Raw genomic sequence first — 24,417 nt, forward strand, 5'->3', positions numbered from 1 at the left:
AACTGAAATCCTCCAGTGCGTACTACTACATACAGTACACATCACACTAAGATGAATACGAATACTCTATCCAGTATTGTGCTTTCCATCAAACGAGACAAAATATCTGGGAAAAGTAGTCAGATGAACCCACAAGTGGAAAGTTTGTCTTTGTCTTTACTAAAAACAAGATTTAAAGTCTCAACACTGGACTAAACTGTTTCTAAGATGTAGAAGTCCTGAGGAAGATCGTGTGTGGTCTGTCAACAGGGGACATACCAGAGACAGATAGCTGTAAGTCATACCCTGCTGAGCAGCAGACAAACACTCCACTGCAATACTAACACTGAGGAACGCTCATTTTTTCTCCTAAACGACGTCAGCAGAGTCAAGATAACAAGATAACTTCCAGGAGGCCTTCTGCTCGTCCCGTCGGTTTTTCCTGGGCCACAGAAGCCACATTGCTTCCACATTGTGCACTGAGTCATAGCCGGCTGTCGATACCACTCTCCCTCCTGCTGTGAACAAGTGAGATCTCACCACCACCACCACCACCACCAAGGCAACAGCATCCAGTCACACAGCAGTCATATAAGGGAACAGTACTGGGCTAATATGATGCAAATGTAGGACCCAAAAGTAGGATAATAAACAGGTGTGTTAATCTGCACAAGACTAAGACTAAAATTTGAAATTAGAAAGCATTTGGTGAAGGGAAATACTTGAGCATTCAAGGACTTCTTCAAAGAATCTGGTTAGTGGGTTATCTGGATTACTTTGCTGAGTAAAACATGGAAGTCTTTTTAATTCAGTCCATGTCCCAAATTTGATTCAGCACAGTCCTCCAGATAATTCACTCAACCTGCTTCTTGCAAAAATGCTCTGGGAGTTTTTGAGATATCCTGTGAAATAACAAGCTGACGGACAGTCAGCCACACAAACAAACAGACAAACTGGCCCAAAAACACAAGCTCTTTGGCTCAGGCTGGTTGGAAAGACAGTCATCTGACCTTTGTGGAAGCCCCACAGATAAACTGGGTTAATGTGATGCACCGAGGGAGCCCCACAGTGATTGACTGCCAGCTGTGCCCTGGACCAGACAGGCCTTTCCATTCCATCACTTTGTTTGTAAGTGTTAGTTTGTTTTGACGTATAACGTAAATACATTTATTCAGTCCAGTAATGTACAATTACATTGGATACAATGTTGAAGTGCTCCGACTATTTTCTCCAATAAATATACAATGTTGAAGTGCTCCGACTATTTTCTCCAATAAATATTTATCTTTTTATTTATCGGCTTCTGCTAAGTTATTTTGTTTTGGAAAACCCACTGACATTAGACTTTATCATAAGGGTTTTTAGAGCATTTTCTCATTATGCAGAGCAGCATGCAATGCTTCGATTGATCTGAAAGCAGGAAAAATATCAAAACTTCTCTTTATTATTTAATTATCTCTAATTTTCAGAATTTTCATTTTACTTTTAATATCTGAGAATATGTTACTGGTGATCTAATTTTACTTTCACATAATACCTAATTACTTTTCAAGTCAGAAACTTTAGTTGCAAAGCAGTATTTTTACATTCTTCCATTGTTGTGTGTGTGAGATAACGGTGTGCCAGCAGAGCGCAGAGACACCGTGGTGGGATGACAGGTGGCTGATGGGTGTGTTCTGTTGCTGGTGCCATAAATGTCGCACCTCAGGTGAGACTATTCTGTCATACTTTCCACCGGTGACTGCTGATGTCTTTTTGCGTCTTCAGTGAGCCAGAAGCAAACACCATTTATAGACAATATAGACATCTTTGTCTGCAGAGACAGTGATGTGAAACAATGGCTGACAACCTGAACGCACCAAACAGGATGACAGCAGTGGGAACATGATATGATTGGTATTATGTGTTTTCCCAATTAGCAGCATGACAATGCAGCCAAAAGCTAGCAGACAAAGCTATTGTGAGACCAGAGTCTCTCAATATGAGGCTGACATTAACTTGAAGTTATCCAATAATATCAATCCCACATTGCAAAAATCGATTCATCCATTACAAAAATCCTTAAAGGGGCGATTTGTACGTTTTCTTTGCCGGTGAACGTGGTTTCTTGCCGAGAGCGGTTGGTGGTGATTGTTGCTTGAAGAGCTTCAGCCATCATTACATGGACTGCACTTATATAGCACTTTTCTAGTCTTATTGACCACTCAAAGCGCTTTACAATATGCCACATTCACCTATTCACTAACACATTCATACATCACACCCATACACTTTTGGAACAGGGGCAACGCGGGGTTCGGTATCTTGCCTGCGGCCAGGAAGAGCCGGGGATCAAACCACTGACCTTCTGATAAGAGGACGACCTGTTCTACCTACTGAGCCACAGTTGCTCCATCGTTGCATTTACAAAACAAGAGGTTATAATACGGAATATACAGAAAAAGCTATAAGTAAGCAACAGGAAGGAATACCAAATTTAACACCCCAGTATCGGTGACCACAGAATGACTGACCAGAAGGAAAGAGAGAAAGAAAAAAGGGATTCATCATCTCTCTTTTTTTACTGAGATGACGAAGGACTTGTCTTACCTGTGTGACCTGAGTGACCTTCTCGGTGACGTTCTGGGTGCGGTCTTTTATCTTGCTCGGTGCGATGATTTCGATCTCTGTGGGCGAAGGAGGTCTCATTCGATCTGAGCTGAAGGTGAGGGTAACCTGAGGGATGCGGCCGATGGTCCGGTGTCTCATCAAATCCGAGTCCGACGTTGAGTTCAGAGTGCTGGGCTTCAAATCTGCAGCAGACAGCAGCAATGTTGGCGATTAAGACTCAAAATTAGAGAGATCAGGAAAAATTATATATGTCTGAAAATGAATTTGAATGATAATATAATTTTTTTTTTTTTGTTCCTAGTCGGTGCAGATAATAGTTTTTTGTTCAATCATTATTTCTTGGCCTCAACAGGACAGACTGCATGTCCTCTCAGCCTCAAAGACACAGATGGACATACAAATATGGCTAAAATGTGACAGACAGGGTGAGAAACTAGAGTGTGATTGGAAACTGTATCCTGTATTTAAAAAAAAATAGTTTCCTCACAAAATATTTCCCCCGAGAGAAGAAGAGAAGAGGAGGACAGATGTGCAATGATGAGCAATTTTAACACAAATGGACTACAAACCCCCCCACACACACATACACAATCACACACACACACACACACTGACAGAGGGATTGATTAGTGTGTCTCTGCTGGAACAACCATCAGGCAGCTGCACGTGCTCAGAGCGATGCTCTGTGTGTTATGAATGTCAGAGAAAAGGTCTGAGATCTGTCTCTTTCTGTCTGACACAACAGTTAAGTTTCTCACAGTGAATCGAGGTGGGAAATCTATCATGAGCTGCTTGTAGTTTTCATAGATCTTTACATCTGAGTTTTTGTTTGACGTGTTTTCAGTGCTGCAACAAATATTACACCCGGACCCTGTGAAATATTTGCTTTTATCAGCTAGCAGGTGTCTGTTAAGCTAATACGAATTAACATTGAACTGCATGTAACCATAGCAAAAATACTGACGCTTAATGTTATGTAATTAAAAAAAAAAATGTATCCATTACACACAAGCAACCTATAATCAATGACAATTGCAGTTCTCTTGGTAAGTGGCCATGGTATTATAATAATAACGATAACGTTGTCTGAGGTCCTCCACGTGAAAATGATCAGTTTACACACAAAACAGTGATGAACCAAAACACCATGATTTTCGAGGGTGATGTATGTTTATCATTTTCTGTTGTGCCAAAATGAAGACATCTCTCTTAAACCCTTTTGCTTTCCGCCTCATTCTATGTTGCCACTTGTTTATTATGAACAGAGAAGAGCTGATGTGCATTCAGAGGAAGTAAACAATCAGTCAGTTAGAAGCTTGGACTGGCAATATATCAGTACTACTAACTGTTGTTTAATGATGTAATCATATGAGAACAACAATACTGTATCTCATATATGTATTGAAAATACTAAATATCAAGATATATTTGTATCAAAATTAAATTGCCTATGTCACTTATTCCTACAATTAGCTTATTTCTTATTTGAGACAGAAATTATGTAACCGAACCAACCAAAACATGTGGATAATATGGCACCTTTGTTGTAATTCTTCATAGTAAGTCAAGTTGAACTGGGAAAAATAAAATGTTAAAACATTTTATATTTCACAAATATGAAGGAAATGTGTATTGTAAACATCTTTTAGCTGCTTGGAGAGACAATGCAACAATGATAACCTAATACTACCACTAATAATTCTCTATCTTAACCACAAATTCCCTCTGAGGTGCTCCCAGTGCCACACTCAGACACTCACTGCTGTTAGCGCGGGGGTCTCCAGGTCGACTGTTCCAATCTGCCCTGATGCCATCGATGTCGTCCAGTGATGAGGCACGTCGGAGGCTGCGGACGCTGTCCTGGGAACAGCTCCGAGGTAAAGTCCCCCGAGGGAAGCCGATCCCGGGGTCCAGTCGGTCCGTCAGCAGGGATCTTCGCTTGGCGGACAACTGGGCTGCAGGAGAGGGAGGATCCAGGTCCTGCTCTATCAGAGCCTCTGTCTCAGACTGCATGCAGCTCTCCTTGGACGGGATCCGAAACTCTTTCAGAGGGACCTCCTCGCTGTTTGGCTGTCAAGGAAAGAGAGCAAAAATAAAAAATAAAAGTGTCTGTTGCATTTCATTCTAACAGGTGTTTATGGTTGGTCTGAAGATGCATAACAGAAGATTTAAGAAAATAAATACACAAAAGGGAATATATAACATACACTTTTATCCTGTCTTATTGATTTATTTTCTGAAATGGGCCATACTCATCTACATGAAATACAAGGTAGGTCTGCAGCAGAAAGGAATGTCTTATCCAGGCCAAACAATTTCAACATGTAAATCGGGGGCCTGGTTTGGCCCAGTGCAGTTCCTGTGTCAGGTATGGATACTTTTAGGAAATTTTTTCTCACAAGCTGTAATTCATCAAAACACAAGGGACAGAAGTGAGGGAAGATTCTGAGACCAGAAAGACATTTTTTCCCCTCATTCTTCCCTCAGTCCTGAAAATTCAAACAATTCTCTCTGTGTAGAGAGAGAGGGAGTTTGTTGTCACTAAATAATTTGAGTGGAGCAAGTTTGCTTGTTTTGTGCTCTTCATGCATGTGTGAAGAGCAGTTGAGTCAGTTTAGAGGCAGCGCATGCATAATCTTTTGTTAGTGAGCGCTTTGCAGATATGTAGTGTGATTTGTTCGTCCAGATGTCAGGAGCCACTGTCACATGTGAGTGTGAACTGCAGCAAAGTGTAAGGCATGAATATTGCAACGCATGATCATCGTTTTTATGTGTATATTTATATTTGTGTGTGTGTGTGAGACTGTGTAAGTGAGTGTACACCACCTCACCTGCAGGTAGTCCACCACGACTCCTTCAAACTGATCTTTGGAAAGTGAAGGTCGTCGCATGGACCGCAGCACGGGCAGCCTCATCTTCAGCCTGCGATTCTGACCTGAAGGGGAAACTCTGTGTTCAGCTCAGTTGTTTTCAAAACTTATTTTGTATTACTAAAATGTTTTTTTTTTTTTTTTTTTTTACTGCATCAGAGAGGGGGGCGTTGTTTTTGTGCATGTATCTGGTTTAGTTTATACAGAAAATGTCAACATTGACCACTACGATGACATGTGACATCAATTAATGTAACGTAATTAATGTAAATGTTAAAGACTTTACAGTAAATCCATCCTTGGGTCACTCTCTGCCTGAGGCCTGATTTTTTGAGCGAAGGATCGATTAACTCCTGGAAGTCGAGGATGAACATGATGACAATGCCCTCCTCATTTTTCACAGGCACAATATCCACCAGGCAGGGTCTGCAGGTCCCTTTAGAAAGAAAGAGAAAGAAACATTAATAGATAAACAGGGGGCACTTGGATTTGAACCGGGGACCTCTTGATCTGCAGTCAAATGCTCTACCACTGAGCTATACCCCCTTTCAAAAATCCTCTTTCAACATCTGATCTGTTTTTATGAGGTCAGGACTTTGAGGGTGACCATGAGGGAGAACACCACAGGAGGGAGAAAGAGAAAGAGAGAGAGAGAGAACTGGAGGATAAAAAGGAGGGACACTGAAAGCTAAAAAAGGCTAAATGAGCAACACTTCTGTCAGGTCTAACTTCACACTGCAATCAGTGTGGTCTAAAAATAGATATGGGGGACAGGGCAGATCAGAAAAACACACACACACACACACACACACACACACACACAACCACACACAGAAGAACAAACATCTGAGGAACAAACATCTACACACACTGAGTGCCTGCATTCAGTCCTATTCATCCTCTGAACAGGAATTTAGTCCGGAGGTAAAGAAAAGAAAAGCAGCCTGTGAGAGACTTGTTCTGAATCATTGTATCCACTTGTTCGGAAATTTTTCTGCCTGTTCAGATTGGGAGCACAGTAGGAAGCAAGAGACAAAACAAATAGATGCTTAGTGGATTTGAGCTGGCATGCTGATCACATTTCCATGACAACAGCTCTCTAGACTGCACTCCTCATGCCCAAACGGCCAAAGTAACAAAAGACATGTGTGTGTGTGTGTGTGTGTATGTCTGTGTATGTATGTAGAGAGTAAACGTGTTTGGGTTTATGGTGGGTGACTGTGATCGTCCTGAGCCTGGTGTGTTTGCTCGCCTCCATCATGTGTTTCTGCCTCAGTGGTGGATAAACAGGTGAACAAGGAATTCACAGGTGAAAGAAATCAAGGAGGTGAGACGCACACCTCCACACGGGTTGGCCTGCAACTGGTGGAACCACTAGGATTAAGTCAGAGAGTCAAGAAGACATGAAGCTTTAAGAGGAGCGAACACTCAGTCAAATGCCAATATATCAACTAGGGATCAAAAGTTTAAATGTCTGAATTGCTGTGTTATTTCTTTACGTTTTCACACTCAGTTTTCTCATTATAATTTTAGTACCACCATCTCTTAATTCTACTTTTGTTTGCACATAACTTTTCAAGATCAAAGTTGTGCACTAAAGATAAATATGAGGATTTGGAAGAAAGAATGAGACAGAATGATAAAGGAGATGAAGACGAGAACGGATTTCGGTTCAACCAACAAATCAATATGGCAGAAGAGGAAAAGAGGAACAGGTTTTAAGACCAGATTAAGAATATGATGCTGAGTCTGCCTGCCTGGTCTCACTGGGGAGGTGACTCGGTGCCAAGAACCCACTATGTGATTTAAAGCCTGATTACAAAACACTGATTCGACCACGATGACTGATTTTCAAGACCGTAGTGGTTTGCAAAAAAATCCCCCAAAAACATGGCAGCTCACTATGAAGGCTGCCACACAGGATGTGAGACTAAAATTACTTTCTTATGGATCGATCACGTTAGACGCATTTCATTTTTATGATTAAAGTCATATTCCAGAAATTAAGCAGCGATTGGTAAAAACAACAGCTGGAGGGTAAAATGGTGGAACATATGGATGATTATGGTGCATTTTAATAACAGTCAAGCTGTCCAACAGGTCAGACTTTGTGATGACCAGAAGGCTCCCACTCAGCGACCTGAGGTTGCAAACAAGCTGACAGGGATTTTGAATGATTTCATTTCCCTCCTCCCCTATGTTTCACCTTTCCTCTCCTTTCCCCCTGTGTCTTACCTTCCTTAGCGTAGTACAGGATCTCCACCTTGCGCTCCTCAGAGCCGAGCAGTGCCTGTGCCAGCTGGGCCAGGGCGCTCTTCATGGTGCCAGGCCCCACCAAGAACTGGCAGGTGCATGGCTGCTGCATGATCTCCGCCCTGGTGAAACCAAACATCTGGCAGAAGCCCTCGTTGCAGTAGATGATTCCACAGTTCTTCATCTGGGCATTGGCGATCAGAAATTTGCGATCTGAAGAGCGACAGAAGATTTCTCTCATATCTTGGTTTAGAAGGCAAGAAATAAAAGTTGAAATATTGACAGTGACTGTGGGTTTAAGTTATAAAGTAACATCAGAAACTAATTTGTTGAAACTTGTTTCTTACTCGAATATTAAAAGGAAACAATATATATTTTCTATCGAAACAAAATATATTTAAGCATTTCTTTTGTTAACCCTAACCCAAAGCAATGAACACTGTAAATTATTGCCCAACCAATACAGGTAATACATGTAAAAGTTAAAAAAGTCAAATGGTGATAAGCAATATTCATTTTGTTACTTAAATACATAACATGAACAAACATTTTTGATTAGGCCATTTGTTTTTGAATTGTGACCAAACTAACCCGGACACGTCAACGTTTAGGTACAGATATGTCAGTGGTATTGGCTGACAAATGCACCAATACCAATATAAACAATATTGATCCAATTAATAAGCTAAAATTTCTAAAATACGGCACAAATTGTGATCACTATTAACTATGGCTGAAAACATCTGGTACATGACAGGACAAAGGCAGAACAAATGAAATTTATCTGACTGGAAACATACCAAAGCACAGAGCAGTTTACACACTGTGTAGGGGCTTTATCAAATGGCATAAACATTAAGACATTTAATTGTGGGACAGTAGCATAAGAATGGACTTGAGAAAGGCTGGTTAGCCAAACCATGTAACTGATAGATAAATTGCAAATTGAATGCCTTAATAGAATGAATTAAGCATTTTGAACACACAGTCTTAATGATAGAGGAAAAATAACCTCAAACTTTTAGGGTTAGGTTGTATCATGGTTAGATTTGGCTGCTGCTTAATTTATAAGGGATAACAAAACTGAATTATTAAGATTTTGGATCGTTAAAGTTGATTTTTCTGTAACAGGAAAGAAGTAGGACAGAGTAGATAAATGTAACTTTAGCTCACTGTGGCTATCCAGTTAGCTTGGCTTAAAAGGTACCGTAAGTGTAAGGGCTGGCTGTTAGCATGCTAACTTCAGCAGAATAAAAGAAGTGATCGGAAAGTGATTTGAAAATTGGCTGCTTTCCACCGCTGGAGAATGCTCTTGGCAAATAAAAGATTTAAGTTTGATGTTAAAGTCGTGAGGTTTCTTCTAGACATGTAAGTAAAACAGCTGTTAATGCTAATGGTGGCTACGTAGCAACAGCAAAAACATAAATATAGCACCATTAAATTAACCATGTGGTTTTCATTGCTTTTTTGAAGCTCTGCAAACTTTACATGCTCTCCTCTCTTAAATGATACATTTCTATGGCACAATAATATTTTACATCGTAAAACAAATGTCAAGAAGTCTGAATATGTACTTACTACTGTCTGGCTTTGTGGGGAAGTACAGGTTCCTAAAAAAGTGATCCCATTAGATCCAGCTACTTATAAAAAAGTAAATAAATAAACAAAACACTTTTTGTGTTTACCTATTCCTTACTTCAATTTTCTCATTTTAAAGTATTTACAATGTATTTACAATTACACTGTTTTAAGATTTAATCAAATACAATAAAGTACAGGGTGTTCGTCTTCTGCATGTCTTTGTATCTGATGAGGTCTGCCATGATAATGAACAAGCTTCCTCCTCTGCACTCCACAATCAGCTGAAGTGGAACTAATGAACTCCACCTTTCCATGGCGCTAATGCTATTAGCGTCACAATTTCCCCCCAGGGACTGAAGAGGAGCAGGTGGGCACTTTAAGATAAGAGCTTCTGTGGCGTCACGCCTGCTCTCTTGTAACTTGTGGGAATTTACAGGTGGTTGACGTCTGTCAGGATTAGTCTGTAAGATTTTAGCTGCCATTGTTAAATTAATCTGGAATTATTCACGTTTGCGAAGGGGTTTAATTATTTCCCCATATTTTTATACTGCTATACTGTTCTTGTTATTATTTATTTGATGTTATTATCATTGATTGTGGGTTTTTAATGTTTTTTAATGTATTTATACTTTGTTTTGTGTGTATTTACTGTTCTGTTTTATGTGTTTTTTTTAATGCTTTATATTTTAATGTAGTGTTTCCACATATGGAGTCTACTTGGGCAGCCCACACGTTTGCCTACAGCCAAATTACATTTTTATATGTTTGTATTCATTACAAATTGGGATGTTAGCGAACGAATGGGTTGTTTATCAGTGGACTCTGATGTATCTTCCCACCAGCAGATGACCCTCCCTCGGGGGTCAGCCACCACCAATAATCTCTCACCCTGTGGGAAACTGTGGCTGAACAGTGTCAGGTACAACAGTAATGGTTATTCCTGGACTGTCAAACGGAGTATCTCAGAGTTACTTTGCACTCAGAAATAAAAAATCCTTAACAGTAATTCCAAGCTGATATACCATACAGATCCTGTTATTGATGATAGTAATGTATGTGGCACACAGCCACGATGCCAAAAACACTGTCCGCCGTGAAAGTGAATTAGGACAGTTTTGTTCGAAGGCTGCTAATGGAGGAGTTCAATGAGGTAAATGAAAAGTACATACATAACCTCTGCAGCCTCTGACTGGCCCTTTTATTATCCTGTGGTGGAACTGGGTTAAACAGCTCTCCCTGTTTGCTGCCCACACAGATGAGAGGAAGGGACTTTTCTCTCTGTCCCTCTCTTTAAAGTAAATGGGTGAGCTCCTCTGGTGGAAAGCACATCCTGTCCAAAGTCATTATCTGGGGCTCACAGCGAAAACACTGATCGTCACACCGTTGCTAAGCAGCACCACTGTGGCACGTGCACTCACCTGGTCGTGCACGTGGCTGCGCGTGCACACACACACATTTGGGGACATACAGTAGAGGGATTACATAATCGATTCTTTCTCCGTGGAGGACCGCATTTACAAGCATTGGCCCCAGATCTTATCAGACTAATGCAAATTGACATTCAACTATTTCTCCATGTTTGCTCAGTATCTGATCAGGACCTTACACATCCAGTCTACACTCTAAGTGATCCACCGTGAGATGAAGTGTGCTTTAAGGGGGGAAATGTGACAAGAGGAAGGAGAAAGACTGACTTGAAAGGTAGACTGAAGAGCAGACAATGTATTTCTTTTTATACATTGGGTGTGTTGTGTAGCTTCTTTATTCTACGAATGATATTAACAGAGACGTGACTGACTGATGTACAATGCGGGATGTGCAAAAGATACACAAAGGATAGGCCTTAGAGGTTGCAGGAGAAGGGAGTCTTTTTTCTTCCTAAATGTCTGTCTTTGCAGACGGAGGGCTAATGGAACATAATGTAAGGCATCATGTGAGCACTCACAAACACACATGCAGGTGCAGTTACATACAGGTGCCTCAAACATAAAAGGAGCAGCAGGGGTCTGTCAGCATCCCTGATACAAATTAGATAAGGCAGTTCAATGTAACATAAAAAGCCTGTCGGTCTGCCACCTGCTCAGGCTCCAGCAGCCTGAGTGAAAGAGCCCAAATAATATCCAACACAATAAAACTAGACAAAATTATAAGCTATAATGTCACTAACTCAAATGAACAAAAGAAATTCACGAATAAAATTACACTTAACAACCAAAATAAAAAGGTTGAACCCATTCATTTATGTAAAAGTACACCCAACACTGCAACATACAGGCCACAATGCTCTATCTTAACTATCATGAGGTACATTTCTTTCTGCAGAGCTCATTATTCCTCCTGATGACAACCATATGCTGTCACAAACTCCAAAAACAGGAGCTACTAAAACCTTTCTTTCCACATCTGTTTGAGGCTAACACCTTTAATCCGACTAACTAGAGGCATGTTATATACATTATATCATATTCAACATCTATCTATCGTTATCAATATGTAGGATATCTTCAACGTTTTCCTGTTGTTGTTGCTTTCATTGGTTAAACAACACATGGTCATAACTTCACTCATTTCATGTGCACTTACTTTGCTCGTCGAATTTCCTGATGATAGTGTCCAGGTAGGTGTTCTGGAGCGCAACATGACCGCGTCTCACAGGCATTTTGGTGCTGAGAGAAACGACCTCTCCGACACATGAACCTTACTATATATATATATTTTAAAATTAAAATAAACAAATTAGAAAAGAGGTTTAAAAGGGTCAGAAAAAAAAGAAAAAAAAAGAATCTGCTTCCACTTGGAGGACGAGCGTAAAAAGCGGGCTTTTGTTCCTCGCAGGCTGATGCTGATGGTGAGGGGTGAAGCGCAGGAGGATGACAGAAAGGAGGTCTGGTTGCCAGGGCGATAGCAGATGCAGGATGTTGCACGCTGGAAAATGTGAAGAAAAGTAGACTAAAATACTGCAAAAGCCATATGCAACATCATTTAACCTTCAAAAAGAAAAACAAACAGTGCATAGTACATAGTTCCCACGATTTGAGGTCCTGGGGGGAACCTGTATTTGGGAAAAGAAGTTGTGAACAGCAGCAGCAGCAGCAGAGCGCAGAGATCTCTCGGTGTGTTTTATAATCGCAGGATTCTCCCTCAAGTTTGGACACTGCACGATAAGGATGTCGGAGAAGAAGCGCCTATTAGCCAGATTCCCTGGATCCACTCCCCTTCCACCGCCCCCCGGCTCGACAAGAGCGGTTGTAAGCAGCGGCAAGTCAGCCTGAGTGAGCAAGGACAAAGTGGAAGTGAGGTTTAATTAGTCTTTCAAAATAAAGTCTATTTCATTCCCCGGAAACATGCTTAAGGTGAAGTTTGTTTCTAGATCTCTCCAGAGGCTTGGTAGCAGATTTATGAGTTAATAGGTCTTCGTCTAGCCATGGTAACCCCTCCGCCATTTTGGTGTGGTAAACCCAGATTATTTATTTGATATAGGCTAGTCTCAAAATTTGTTACAGTGCCCCCCAAATACCATATAAAATAAATGTTATATGCATTACAGCTGCAACCAACAATTGTTTCTTTTATCAGTTAATGATTATGCTAAACAGTTAATTAATCGTTTAATCTATGAAAACAAAATCAAGATATTCAGTTTAAAGCAGAGTAAAACAGGAAATGCTCACATTTTAGAAGCATGAACCCAATCATATTTGGCTTTTATTCCACTTTGCTTTTAGATGCTGGTTTTTTTTTCTTCCAATGAATTAACTTATCATTTCAGTTTTATTTTAAATTCAAATTCTTCACCCAGAAATTATTTTTCATAGTCCCTAAATTTGCTATTGGTGCGACCAAATTTTTTTTTTTTTAAATAACAAGATTTTATATCTTTTATATCTCTTTTTTATATTTATATAGTAAAGAGGCAAGTATTTAAAAAGATACACTGCCCGGTTTTTGTTATAGTTGCCTGAAATTTCTCTCAAATTCCCCAAAATTTCAATTATCAAGATCAAGCTCAAGATATTTTAGGATTGCATAGGATGGTATCTAAAAATAGGCCTATGCATTTAAGAGTTATAAAATAAGAAGACAACAAATTTCACAGTCAAGGATTTTGAGGCACAATATTTATTAGGATATATTAGGATTTGGAGACTTTGCATGAGCCAATAGTTAAATAGAAAGTATTTCTTGTTTTATTTTGGAATCCATCTACTGAAGTTGTGTTTATTGCAGTGTGGATGACTTGACAGTGGTCTGACACTGACAGAGTGCAGACCCCCATCGCTCTACTCTGCTTATTCGACATCACAAGTCTCTGTGCTCAAAATAGCAGCATCCTCTTTCTCTGTGACTGCCATCACACTATGGCCATGATAAGCTTTGAAATGACACTCTTGTGTTGTACGGTTGTATGTGTGTGTGTGTGTGTGTTTGTGTGTGTGTGTGTGTGTGTGTTAGTCTGGCGTCCCCTTTAAATCTTTAAAAAAATAAACAATTTCAGTTTGTATGTTTAAGGAGTGTGTCTGTGTTTTTTAGATTTACTTTCAGTGACACAAAAGGATGCACTATGATATTCCTTCTTTTCTTTCGTTACAACATTATGAATCACTCGCACTGATGAGCTGGAGAAGTGCCAATAAAGCAGAAACAGACCCAAAAAAGGGTCAAAAATGAAAAAGGAAAATAAATCATGGTCGTACAGTCTGGTGAGGCGATGAGGTGCTCTGCTAGGCCTGAGACTGTGAGACGGGCAATTTGCTGTCTAGATTTTACTGTAGCACAGGCAGACATGCAAACTGCAGTGGACCTGAGTGACCTGACTCAATCTGCATTACATATGTGACAAAGTCAGACTTGGGACTTGTGATACAATTTTGATCAATTGTGTTTTCACCTGGATTCCAGTCTCTTCTCCCTGCGCCCAAACAGGTACCAGCAGTGAACTCTGAGACAGAGCCGACATTCAGGCCAGAGTTTCATTTACGTGCCCACTTAAAAGTCACCTGGAGAGGCTCCAAGTGTCTTCTTGAGACACACTGAGTATTGTTAGTTTTGTTAAACAACATAGAGAAGTTTCATTGACCAACTGAGTCTGATTGATGTTTACTGCTGAGTGGTATTTACAGGTCAGCCTCTTGGTGGGTACACACACCTGCACTTATTCCTTTGACTTAATCTAAAAAACTTAATGATATATATTACCTCTGCCAAGGATGATTTCATCCATCTCTGTTGGTTTGTTTGTTTATTTATCAGCAGGATTAAACAAAAACTACAGAACTGAATCACTCATTTACAAACGTGATGGAGGGATGGTGATCAGGTCAGGGAAGGACAGTTCCAGTTAAAGGGGCAGATCTTGGAGTTTGTTACCCCTTCTGTAACATTGCGAGATAGGGCGTTTTCGTCAATGTCTCAGGAAATCACGTTTGTATCTTGATCTAAATATATCGACATCTATGACTTTGTATAACTTCTGAAATACAATCTGGATCTGGGGGAAGAAAATGTTTGGCCTTAGTGGAGGTATGTGTGCTACCAAGTCCCATTCTAGTTCCATAGGATATCTGAGCTCTACAGAGTCTAAGATGTGACCTATCTTTATTTAAATCATCAAAACAGACCATTAGGAGACCATTCATGACCTGCTGAGCTGGCAGGTTGGTGACCTACACATCTGAGAAGTCATCGCTCCACTTTGTCCAAAGAAAAGTATTTTGTATGAGCACATGCTCGCTGATACAGTGGTTCAGTCCGTAAAGGGTGTTTGGAGATCAGAGGGGGAGTGGGTTCAAGGTTTGGTAGACCGACTGAGGTGGTTGGTCTGCGTTTTGTCTCAATGGCCTTGATGAAATGAGGGCTAAAATTAACCCAGGAGCACACATGCCTTCCCATGACCCTTTGGTGTGAGAGCCAAGTGAGACAGGAATGTGCACGACAGAAGGCACATGTTAGTTTGTCATACCTGCTATTTACACATATGAGAACCTTACCTTGTCTGTTTATTGTGTGATTATTGGTCAGCAGGATGTCTCAAAAACGTGAACTATACTAACCACACAGATGTCCGTGGATTTCGGCGATGGGTTTTTGGTGCGGATCTGCATCAGTAGGTCATCAAGAGTACTGAGAAACACTATGAAGACAGGGCATAACTATTTGTCCATAACCATTAATCAAGTTATCAAATTTGGAAAATCCCAAATTTTCTTTCATACTGTATATTATGGGCATTGTTTTTATTATCAGTTTGTCTCCTTTTATCATTCGATAAATCTATTTATCATGAACTTCAATTTTATGTCCTCAAGCTGCTGGTTTTGTCCACAGCAATGGCACAAACCCCATTGATTTATACCCATTTATACAACCAAAAGTAGCACAACCCACAACTGAGAAACTTGATGTTTGACATTTGCACAAAAATTATATAAAGTGAATGAAAACTTGTCAAAAAAGTTGTTCTCTGTCATGTGATTAATCGGTTTATGTCTAAACTACTCCTCAGTAAAGCTGTGATGTATTTTGATGCAGGTTCAGCTCAGATGCAGCTTTAAAATGTTTGATGTTTTTCCATTAGCGTTACAATATATATACTGCCTTGGTGGTGGTATGTGCTTTCTACTATGTTGGAATTGTTTGCTGCACCAATGAGACCCAACACCAGCATTCCTTAAGGAAGTAAGGAATGTCTTGCTGGAAGAAAACTACGTAAAAATTTTCAGTCATGTGCACATCCGCTGGATGTATTGTCTGCGCTTGTGTATTTCAACCAAAAGGGTTGGCATTTTCTAACAAGACCGCGTGCTCTTCATGTTTTCTAGCGCTTACATGACAGCTGTTGTTGCCTCGCACCGACTATGGAAAGATAATGAACTTAAAAATGCCCATCTCTGTCACCTTTCACCCCTTCAAAGCCGTGTGGAACAGGACTGGATGGGAAAGTGTTTCAGAGCCAGATGTCAGAGAGTTTTATCTGCCTGGAATTCCTTCAGCTCAGGGTCACCTTCAGTGCAGACCTGAGAACCTCCATTCCCCTGATAAGAGCCAGGCAAAAGAGATACGTACTGTACTGTACACACACTGAGCCACTCCTCATAACACACACACACACACACACACACACACACACACACACACACACACACACACACCACTCCAAAGGAAAATGAGAGGAGAACATGTTTATCTACAGAGGCATGATTTGCGACTAGTGCCACATGTCATCAAGGCTGTGGGCCAAGCAGTAGTATATGTCTGATTCAGGGTTCGGGCTGGAGAGCAGGACAAGGGACTGGGCCAGGCTGAGGCTGAGTGCAGAGGGACCTTGTGCTGTCCTTTGTAGACAAACCAGTGAGCTGGATGAGTCAGGACATGGGACAGGCGAGCGAGAGTGGACCTGAGGGACAGGTAAACTGGAATTAATGAGATTAAAGAGAAAAAAAAACAAGATTTCTCTGGGCAAAAGTTGGCTGAAAGAGTGGAGTGAAGAGCCGGTCTTTATACACTGCAGAGTGTTGGTGATGTGATGAGCTGATCAGGAACAGGTGCAAGGGTGGAAGTGTGGATTGGAGCTGTAACGCCCACGCCCACCAATCACAGACAAACAGAAACAAACCGGAGACAAAGAAGAAACAAGAGACGGGTTCACACAGCAGAAACATGGGGGGGGGGGGGTTCAAATCTGACCCATGGCCCTTTGCTGCATGTCATCCCCTCAGTCTCTCTCCCTGACTTTCCTGTCTATCTCACCGCACTATCAAAAATAAAGGCAAAAATGCCCAAAAATATAACTTAAAAAAAAAAAAAGGACATGATCTAACATATGAGCTCTTTATTCCGCCTGAGGAGGAGATCTGTGCTCAATATATGCTGTTTATCTGTTTGTTAGATTACAACTGCCCCTCTATTCCTCTTCATGCTTCTATTTAACCCACAGAATCAATACAAATGTTCACTCTGTGCAGTGAGCCTTCATTTAGACCATACTCTGAGCCACTCATGCTCTGAGCCAGTCCTTTTCCAACTCTTTTTTTCAATTAATTTTCCATTATCAAAAAGATTTTTTCACAGCATATGGCACTTAAATGCTGCTTGAATCCACACAAGCTGTACAGTCACCATACTGGATTCTGACTACGACACAGCCAGAGTCAGTTTGTTCAAGCTTTTTCCTAACTGGGAGAAATTTCTGTTATTGCAATCATCAAGCAGCCCCCGAGAAGATTTGGAGACTCAAACAGCTCTTAAAAAGGATATGAGTAACGGAAAATGTAAGACGTGTTGTGTATTATTTCAACTCTGTAGTCACATACCCGCATTTACACTGAACCAGTTTTTGGTTGCTGTAATCATCCCTCCCCTGCTAGCTCTTATTAACATGCTTCAAATGGATTATTTGAACTTAGCAGAGGTAATCAAATCAAGTCTTTTAAGTAAAACAATCCCTCTTAGTGTTTTTTGCTGACCTGCAGTGGATGGATAACTCATGAATATGGACAGTGAGTTTTTTTCCCACCATCACTTACCATTAGGAAGTGATCTTTTAATGGACAGCATGAACAGGAGGACTGTTTCAGTGCACATATGCTGAACCTGATCGCTGGTTTAAGACACACTTGAAAATGTGTGAACCTATTCTTTCATCACTCTCAAACAAACCACACCAAACTCCAAAGTGAGTATGAGGACAGGATGAATTGAATTCCTAGATTACGATCCCTTGAAATATTTTCCTCCTTCCCTCTCATTAAAATCAATCCATCAAGTGCAGGTGTTTATTTGCATCCCAGGCGACACTATTTTTGGCCACAAGTACCTCTCTGCCCGGACATACAGTAACACTCATAATGAGCTGTGACATTAAAGGAAGTGAACCCATCTGCTTGGCGGTACAGCTTGCCTAATGGCAGGAACAATCAGTTATGATGAACAGTGCCTGTCTGCTTCTGTCAGCCCTCTAATACCCTTAACTGTCAGCAGATAGAAAAGATGATGATGTACTGTGTCAGTGTTAAATCGGAGCAACCATTTTGAAATATATTAAACAAAACAAGAGGCATCAATTCTAACAAAGAAAATGTTTTATTGTTGTTAAGTTAACATGATGTCATGGTTTGCAGCATTGGTCAAAACTAATGTTATATTCACGTCTGCAAAGGTTTGTTCTGAAAAAAGCTGCATCTTTGCTACAAAAGTCAGAATTTCTATTTAAATCAACATTAAAAAAAAACCCAAACAAAACAAAACAAAACAAAAAAGAATACAAGAGCGGGCTGCATGTTAATGGGGGGAGGAGGGGTTGTGTGGTGGAAGGTGAGGAGGGGAGAAGGTGGGAGGCACATGAGAACACGCATCAGTGTGTCCTTGGCGATGAGCACAGAGACAGGCGGCTTCAGCGTAGCACCACTCATGAGCGACAGGACCTGTCGGCACGGCTACAGTCGGCAGGGCCTCCCAAAAAAAAAAAAAAAGAAAATCACAAAGCTGCTTGGTTTACAGTTTTGAGATGTGACGTCCATCCATCCATCCTTAGATGCAGCCTCCTTTACCCCAACGTCCTCCACAAGGGTTCCTGGTCCATTTCTGTTGCAGGTTATCTTCCCAGCACTGTCCTCCGCCTCGTGTCTCTCTCTGCTATCAGTCAAACACTAGAGAAACTGGCTGGTGAATTTGGAGGAGAGAGGTTGGTGGATTAACTGGAAGCTGGAGGGCAAAGGTCGAGTCAGCTTCCAAACACCACTTCCAACCCAGCCTCCGTCCCTGTCACCTCTGCTCGACAAGTGGGAATACCCAGACACGTTCTGGTGTCAAAAAATGATGATGTCTGTTATCAGGTTGTGTTCAAGGGACAGAATATGCCACCGACTGAATGTGTGGTGGATAAAAAAGGCTGCAGAAGAGTCGAGGTAAATTCATGTAGGAAACTTTAATGGCCCTACACACTCAGTTGTTCCCACTTATTCTGCTGATCAGACTTCTTCTCAGGACTTTGATCAATGAATATAAATTGATTGCTCAAAGAGATTCAGAGAGAATTCAGGCAAAGGCTTTTACAGGTGAGATAAATGGATCACTGCAATTTTGCGAGAAAAATTTGCAAGACAATTGGAATGCTTTTAGTGTCATTTTGGACTCTGCAGTGATTTCTCCTTTATTGCCTTTCACCATCTCTGTATGTCTGATTATGCAAATGAACCCTGCTCTGTTCTTGTGGGCTGTCAGGCTTTGCTTAGTGGACTTTCTCTGTGTCAGACTAAGTTACATGCAGAACACTGCACCTATCTGTAAAGTCAGTTCCTGGCCACAGTGTCTACACATTCAGAGCGGCCGCAGTGGATCTCAGACAAATCCCAGCATATCGCTGTCCAATTCAAACCAGAGAACAGGTCTAATCAGTAACAAGAGAGACTATTTGAAAACACTTTTGCACGTGTGCAGGACCTTTAATACATGAGGCGACACCTAAGCAGAGATGGCTGCCGCTGCAAAGGAATGAAATGTAAGATAGCACCAGTCGAGGTTTAAAAATGCGCCCAGATTCACCTGTCATCCTGCCAAAAGCTGCTCTAACATACACAAGTCTCTCGTCCCCCTACCTAAATCCAATTCTAACATCTGCAAATCCCCGACTCCTTCTTGTACTTCCCTTGCAAAATTTCACATACACAATAACCACATGTCAACCTCCACCACGCTACATATTAGCTGAACACGACGGCTACATTTCAAGGCCTCCTCTATGGCAGCTAATCTGAAACAATGCTAAAAATCTGGTCTGTCAGTCTGAGTTAGAATTAAACAGATTACCGGTCAATTCCTGTAGTTGTTACGGCCTAGAGCCAACTCAAGCTAACAGTGGAGCTGTACAAAAAGTTAAACATGGATGTTTTTGGCAGAAATTGTAGCGATGAAGTCTCAGAGTATCTTACGGTTATGATATGGTTGTAGGACAGTGGACAGATTAATCTAATGATGACGATGAATGTAGAGAAAAATTAAATGATGTAATGACTGCTTTGGGGTTTGGAAATTAAAAAAAAATGTAATTCAAAATCCTCATATTTTGACTGAGGATGAGATGGGAGAGCTGGTTGTAAAACTTTAAGGAAGATCTTTGTGTTCAGTGGTTGATTCCTTAATGATCTGGAAAAAAAAAAAACAAGAGATCAGAGTTTAAAAAAAAAAAACAAATCTCTGGTGAGTTTTTGTATTAGTCGAACAAGGCATCAGGTGTGGAGAGCCACAGTGAATGATTGTGAAAACCTGCAGAAGGGTTCAACATTGCCCTCCAGAGGGATTGGGTAAGAGGTGCAATGTGCAGATTGGCCTGCTTCACTGTGAGTGTTGTTCTGTGAAAGCGCATACCTCCCCATCTCTGGTCTCCACAGTTCGAACCAGGATGCTCCTCTTCACGTGGGCCTCTGGGGTTTTGGTGTCCAGATTAGTTTCTAGAGTATGAACAGACGGAGTGAGAGAGAAAAGGGGAACATTCATTGCAGTGCAGTGGATGGTAGTTTATTATCTTCTGCTTAAAGGTCATTTTACTGTGCCTTCAAGTGCTATCACATACAGTAATTACAATGTGTTAAAAGGATGAGGATGTAAGAGTCACCCCCTTGGGAATCCAGCAAGAAAGGCCAGAATATCCAGTTTTCCAAAATATAACATTGAGGGGACATCTGGACAGTCACCACATCTGGGTAGCTATGACAATTCTTATGGGTATTAATGGTGTCCAGAGGATAGTTAGGCTTCATTTTTTCCCCCTATTGGGCTAAAATTTCCAGTTCACCAAGACTTATTTTTATCACAATATATCAGGAAAACTAATGACAGAATTTCCTACTGTTTTTACCAACCCCCAACCTTTTCTATAGTCTCACCATCAAACCAGAATTTCTACTTTTCTACGAACAAATATTATCCAGATAAACTGATTGTACTGATTTTCATCCCCTTTCAAATTGTATGTAAAAACAAAAGCAGCTTGATCAATAAGGGGAAGAAAAGACATGGGTCACAATTGATACTGACCTCTAAACTGCAGGTTGGAAAAGCTCTGAACTGGAATAGTGATCCTGGAGGAAACAGATAAGGAACCACAATATCATATATACTTGTTTACATTCGGTGCTTGTGTCATATCCAACCAGTCCCACCAGGCTCTGGCTCACCTGCTCTCCTCTCCCTCCAGCAGCTTCCTGTAGGTGGCAATCTCAATATCCAGCGCCAGCTTGACGTTGAGGAGGTCCTGGTACTCCTGCAGGTGCCTCGCCATCTCCTCCTTCAGCGCCTGGATCTCTTCCTCCAGACGGCCCACCGAATCCTGGTAACCAGCGCTATCCATGGCGAAGCGGTCCTCCATCTCCCGGAGCTGACGTTCCAGAGACTCGTTCTGAAGGAGGAGAAACAAGACGTGAGTGATGAGCTGAAAATCCAGTAATGAACACCAGCGACCAGCCTCTGCTGTAGTTGACTGAGTTTCACTTGATGTTCTACTCAGATTCTGCTGCCAACACTAACAATTTTAGTTTTACTGCTTCCATTACTGCGTCCTCTGTCACTACTATTGTTACTACTACCCCCGGTACTGCAAATCTACCCGTAACTACCACTGTTGCTGCAACTACTTTTTCAGTCAGCCTTCTTCTTCTGCTGCTGCTTCTATAATTTCTGTTACTGCTTTTTACCATGACTATTAGCACAGTTGCTTCTCCTACTTGTGGCTCTCCAGCACAGTGGACTTAAAATGAAAAAATGACAGGTGATCACAAGGTTAGAGTCAGCTTTAAGGTTGTTTGAAGATGTTCACTGAACAGTGCAGGACTTGCAAACCTATTTTATAGTTTCCCAATTTTTGAACAGTGCAACTGGACAATGATCCTTACATGGCAGCTAGCATAAGGCTAATTATAGTCCATTAGCATGTCTTAAAGTTACCACCAAGTCATGTAAGGTGGTGTCATCACTATAGAACCAGCTGATCAATCACCTTTTGTGGTTGTGCTCAAACTAGTAAAATGATATCTGTGAATTTTTATACCTCTATACTAAAGATACAAATGCATGACTGATTATCAAAAAACATAAAAGTTTTATTGGGGTAGTTTGGTCCCAACAGCAACTTGTTACACTGCTCACCTGATGTGGATGTAAACATCCTCAGATCTACTGTGATAGAGCCACTGTGTTACTGCCCTCTGACTGCACTGTAATCTTATGGGGTCAAATTCTCTCATTTGAATCACAAAATGTAACTGAATATGAAACAGAAGAAGAAGAATCATGTCTCATCACAGATGGCAGACACTGATTGGAAACGAATGATTAGATAATACAGTGGCAATGTTTCACACGGTCTTTTCTGTGGTTTGGAGGACTTACTGTCCCACGGAGAGCTTCCAGGTCACAGGTCACCACTTGGATCTGGCGGCGATATTCGTTTGCCTCCTGCTTGGCTTGGCGCAAGGCTTCAGCGTTTCGATTGGCTGCATCTGTCAGGTCAGCAAACTGTGTGCGAAGACAACAGTCCATCAGCCTCTAAGTCTGTGCGATGTCCTTTGCTATATATATATATGAGTCTCCTCATTTAACTGTTACTATTGTATCTAATGTTATTTGATGCTGTATCACTCGACTTCTCAGTGCTATATACTTCATAAAAGGCATATCTGATATCTATATATCTATCTTCTGACCTTGGATCGGTACCAGTCCTCTGTCTCCTGCATGTTTGAAGAGGCCATGGTTTCATATTGGACCCTGATGTCTCTCAGAGCAGCAGTCAGGTCTGGTTTGGACACATCCACGTCAACATGCACCTGGTGGGCCATGATCTGATCCTGTAGCTCACGTAGCTCCTGAGGTCGGGACAGGGTATTGGAAAAAAGGTTAAGACCAGAGTAAACATTTAAATGCGTTACACAGATGTGATTAAAGAAATTGATTGTTTATATTATGTTAATTAACAGTAATTATAGTTAAAGTTCACTCACGATCCGTCTTCTTTTAGTTTTATTCTTACCTCCTCATGAGTCTTCTTCAGGAAGTCTATCTCATCCTGCAGGGCATCGATCTTCCTCTCCAGCTGGACTCGGTTTAGAGATGCCTCATCCACATCCTATATGCAAACAAAGAGGCACGTAGAGGAATGAGCACGGACAGTCAGATATATTGAATGTCTAAACTATTTAGATCATGACTCCAGGAAGCAGAATTACCTGTCTGAAGGCATTCAGATTGTTCTCTGCATCCTGTCGGAGGCCAAGCTCATCTTGCAACCTGAGTAAATCACAAGAAGGAATAAAAGCTTGAAATGAAGATAGAAGACATTATATTGACTTACATTCATTTCCTGGAGACTTACTCTAACTGTAACTGTAACTACTACTACCTCTAACCCTAACCCTTACTCTAACTTTACAACATGTCTTTAACTTCTCACTTTAAAAATGTAATGATTTATATTATGTAGACTTGCTTTTTGTCCCCATGAACAGACTTAGGTCCCCACAACATCAGAAACACCTGGCCCACAAACACAAACACACACACCAACAACAACAACAACTTATTTCTCTGCCAATGTTCATGAAAAATCCCGTGAACAATATTCCAGTTTTTTGTAGTTTATTTGTTCACATAATTAGCAAGATTTTTCAAATGACTACAATATCCAAAGTCTTTTTTTATGTTTGTTATGTGCATTTGTTCTGTTGAAACTAATTCTAAAACTTAATAATTCCTATATTCATTGTTACCTATACTATATATAACTCAATTCTTTGGGACATTTTTAATTAACATAAACTCTAAAACAGTTTTAGCTTTTTTCTGGCCACCTCCTTCATGAGAAACAAATGTACAGTATTCTGAAATTCAAATGAGACTTTTCTGTATAATAAAGAGTCAAACTGTGAGGACTGAAAACATACTTCAAGCATTTTGATCAGATTTTACTGTGAACTTCAGAGCTGCTCCCCGTGCTGCAGGGGACGACGGGGGCTCAGCTGAAAGGGCAGCTTACGCATCATTACACATTCACTCCAATATAACAGCCAGAGGCCTTTCCCACGGGATGGAGCTCACACACACATATACACACACACGCACCCCCCCCCCCCCCCCC

The 24,417-nt window shown here is 41.0% G+C and overlaps 2 protein-coding genes and 1 non-coding gene across 5 annotated transcripts in view; all 3 read right to left on the reverse strand.

The window, feature by feature from the left end:
• kcnh6a (potassium voltage-gated channel, subfamily H (eag-related), member 6a) overlaps nt 1-12,485 on the reverse strand; it is a 30,962-nt gene extending 18,477 nt beyond the window's left edge. For both annotated transcript variants that reach the window (XM_023413749.2, XM_023413748.2), the window contains exons 1-6: nt 11,877-12,485; nt 7,695-7,925; nt 5,746-5,895; nt 5,421-5,524; nt 4,350-4,659; nt 2,569-2,771 (exon numbers count right to left, since the gene is read on the reverse strand). In XM_023413749.2, the coding sequence (XP_023269517.1) occupies nt 2,569-2,771; nt 4,350-4,659; nt 5,421-5,524; nt 5,746-5,895; nt 7,695-7,925; nt 11,877-11,952 (1,074 nt within the window). In that variant the 5' untranslated portion in view covers nt 11,953-12,485. The remainder of the gene's footprint in view (nt 1-2,568; nt 2,772-4,349; nt 4,660-5,420; nt 5,525-5,745; nt 5,896-7,694; nt 7,926-11,876) is intronic.
• On the reverse strand, nt 5,934-6,005 carry trnac-gca (transfer RNA cysteine (anticodon GCA)). The gene has a single exon. It is a non-coding gene; the product is annotated as a tRNA-Cys (tRNA).
• Nucleotides 12,486-18,352: 5,867 nt separating the features above from the next.
• Nucleotides 18,353-24,417, reverse strand: part of gfap (glial fibrillary acidic protein) — a 9,638-nt gene continuing 3,573 nt past the window's right edge. For both annotated transcript variants that reach the window (XM_087175974.1, XM_023413974.2), the window contains 8 exons: nt 23,510-23,570; nt 23,314-23,409; nt 22,988-23,149; nt 22,674-22,799; nt 21,464-21,684; nt 21,324-21,367; nt 20,655-20,737; nt 18,353-20,432 (listed from right to left, as the gene is read on the reverse strand). In XM_087175974.1, coding sequence (XP_087032100.1) covers nt 20,391-20,432; nt 20,655-20,737; nt 21,324-21,367; nt 21,464-21,684; nt 22,674-22,799; nt 22,988-23,149; nt 23,314-23,409; nt 23,510-23,570 — 835 coding nt within the window. In that variant the 3' untranslated portion in view covers nt 18,353-20,390. The remainder of the gene's footprint in view (nt 20,433-20,654; nt 20,738-21,323; nt 21,368-21,463; nt 21,685-22,673; nt 22,800-22,987; nt 23,150-23,313; nt 23,410-23,509; nt 23,571-24,417) is intronic.

This window comes from Seriola lalandi, unplaced genomic scaffold (genome assembly GCF_002814215.2).
Source record: "Seriola lalandi dorsalis isolate HSWRI2012SDOR001 ecotype SW California unplaced genomic scaffold, Sedor1 jcf7180002054519, whole genome shotgun sequence".
Classification (NCBI taxonomy): Eukaryota; Metazoa; Chordata; class Actinopteri; order Carangiformes; family Carangidae; genus Seriola; species Seriola lalandi.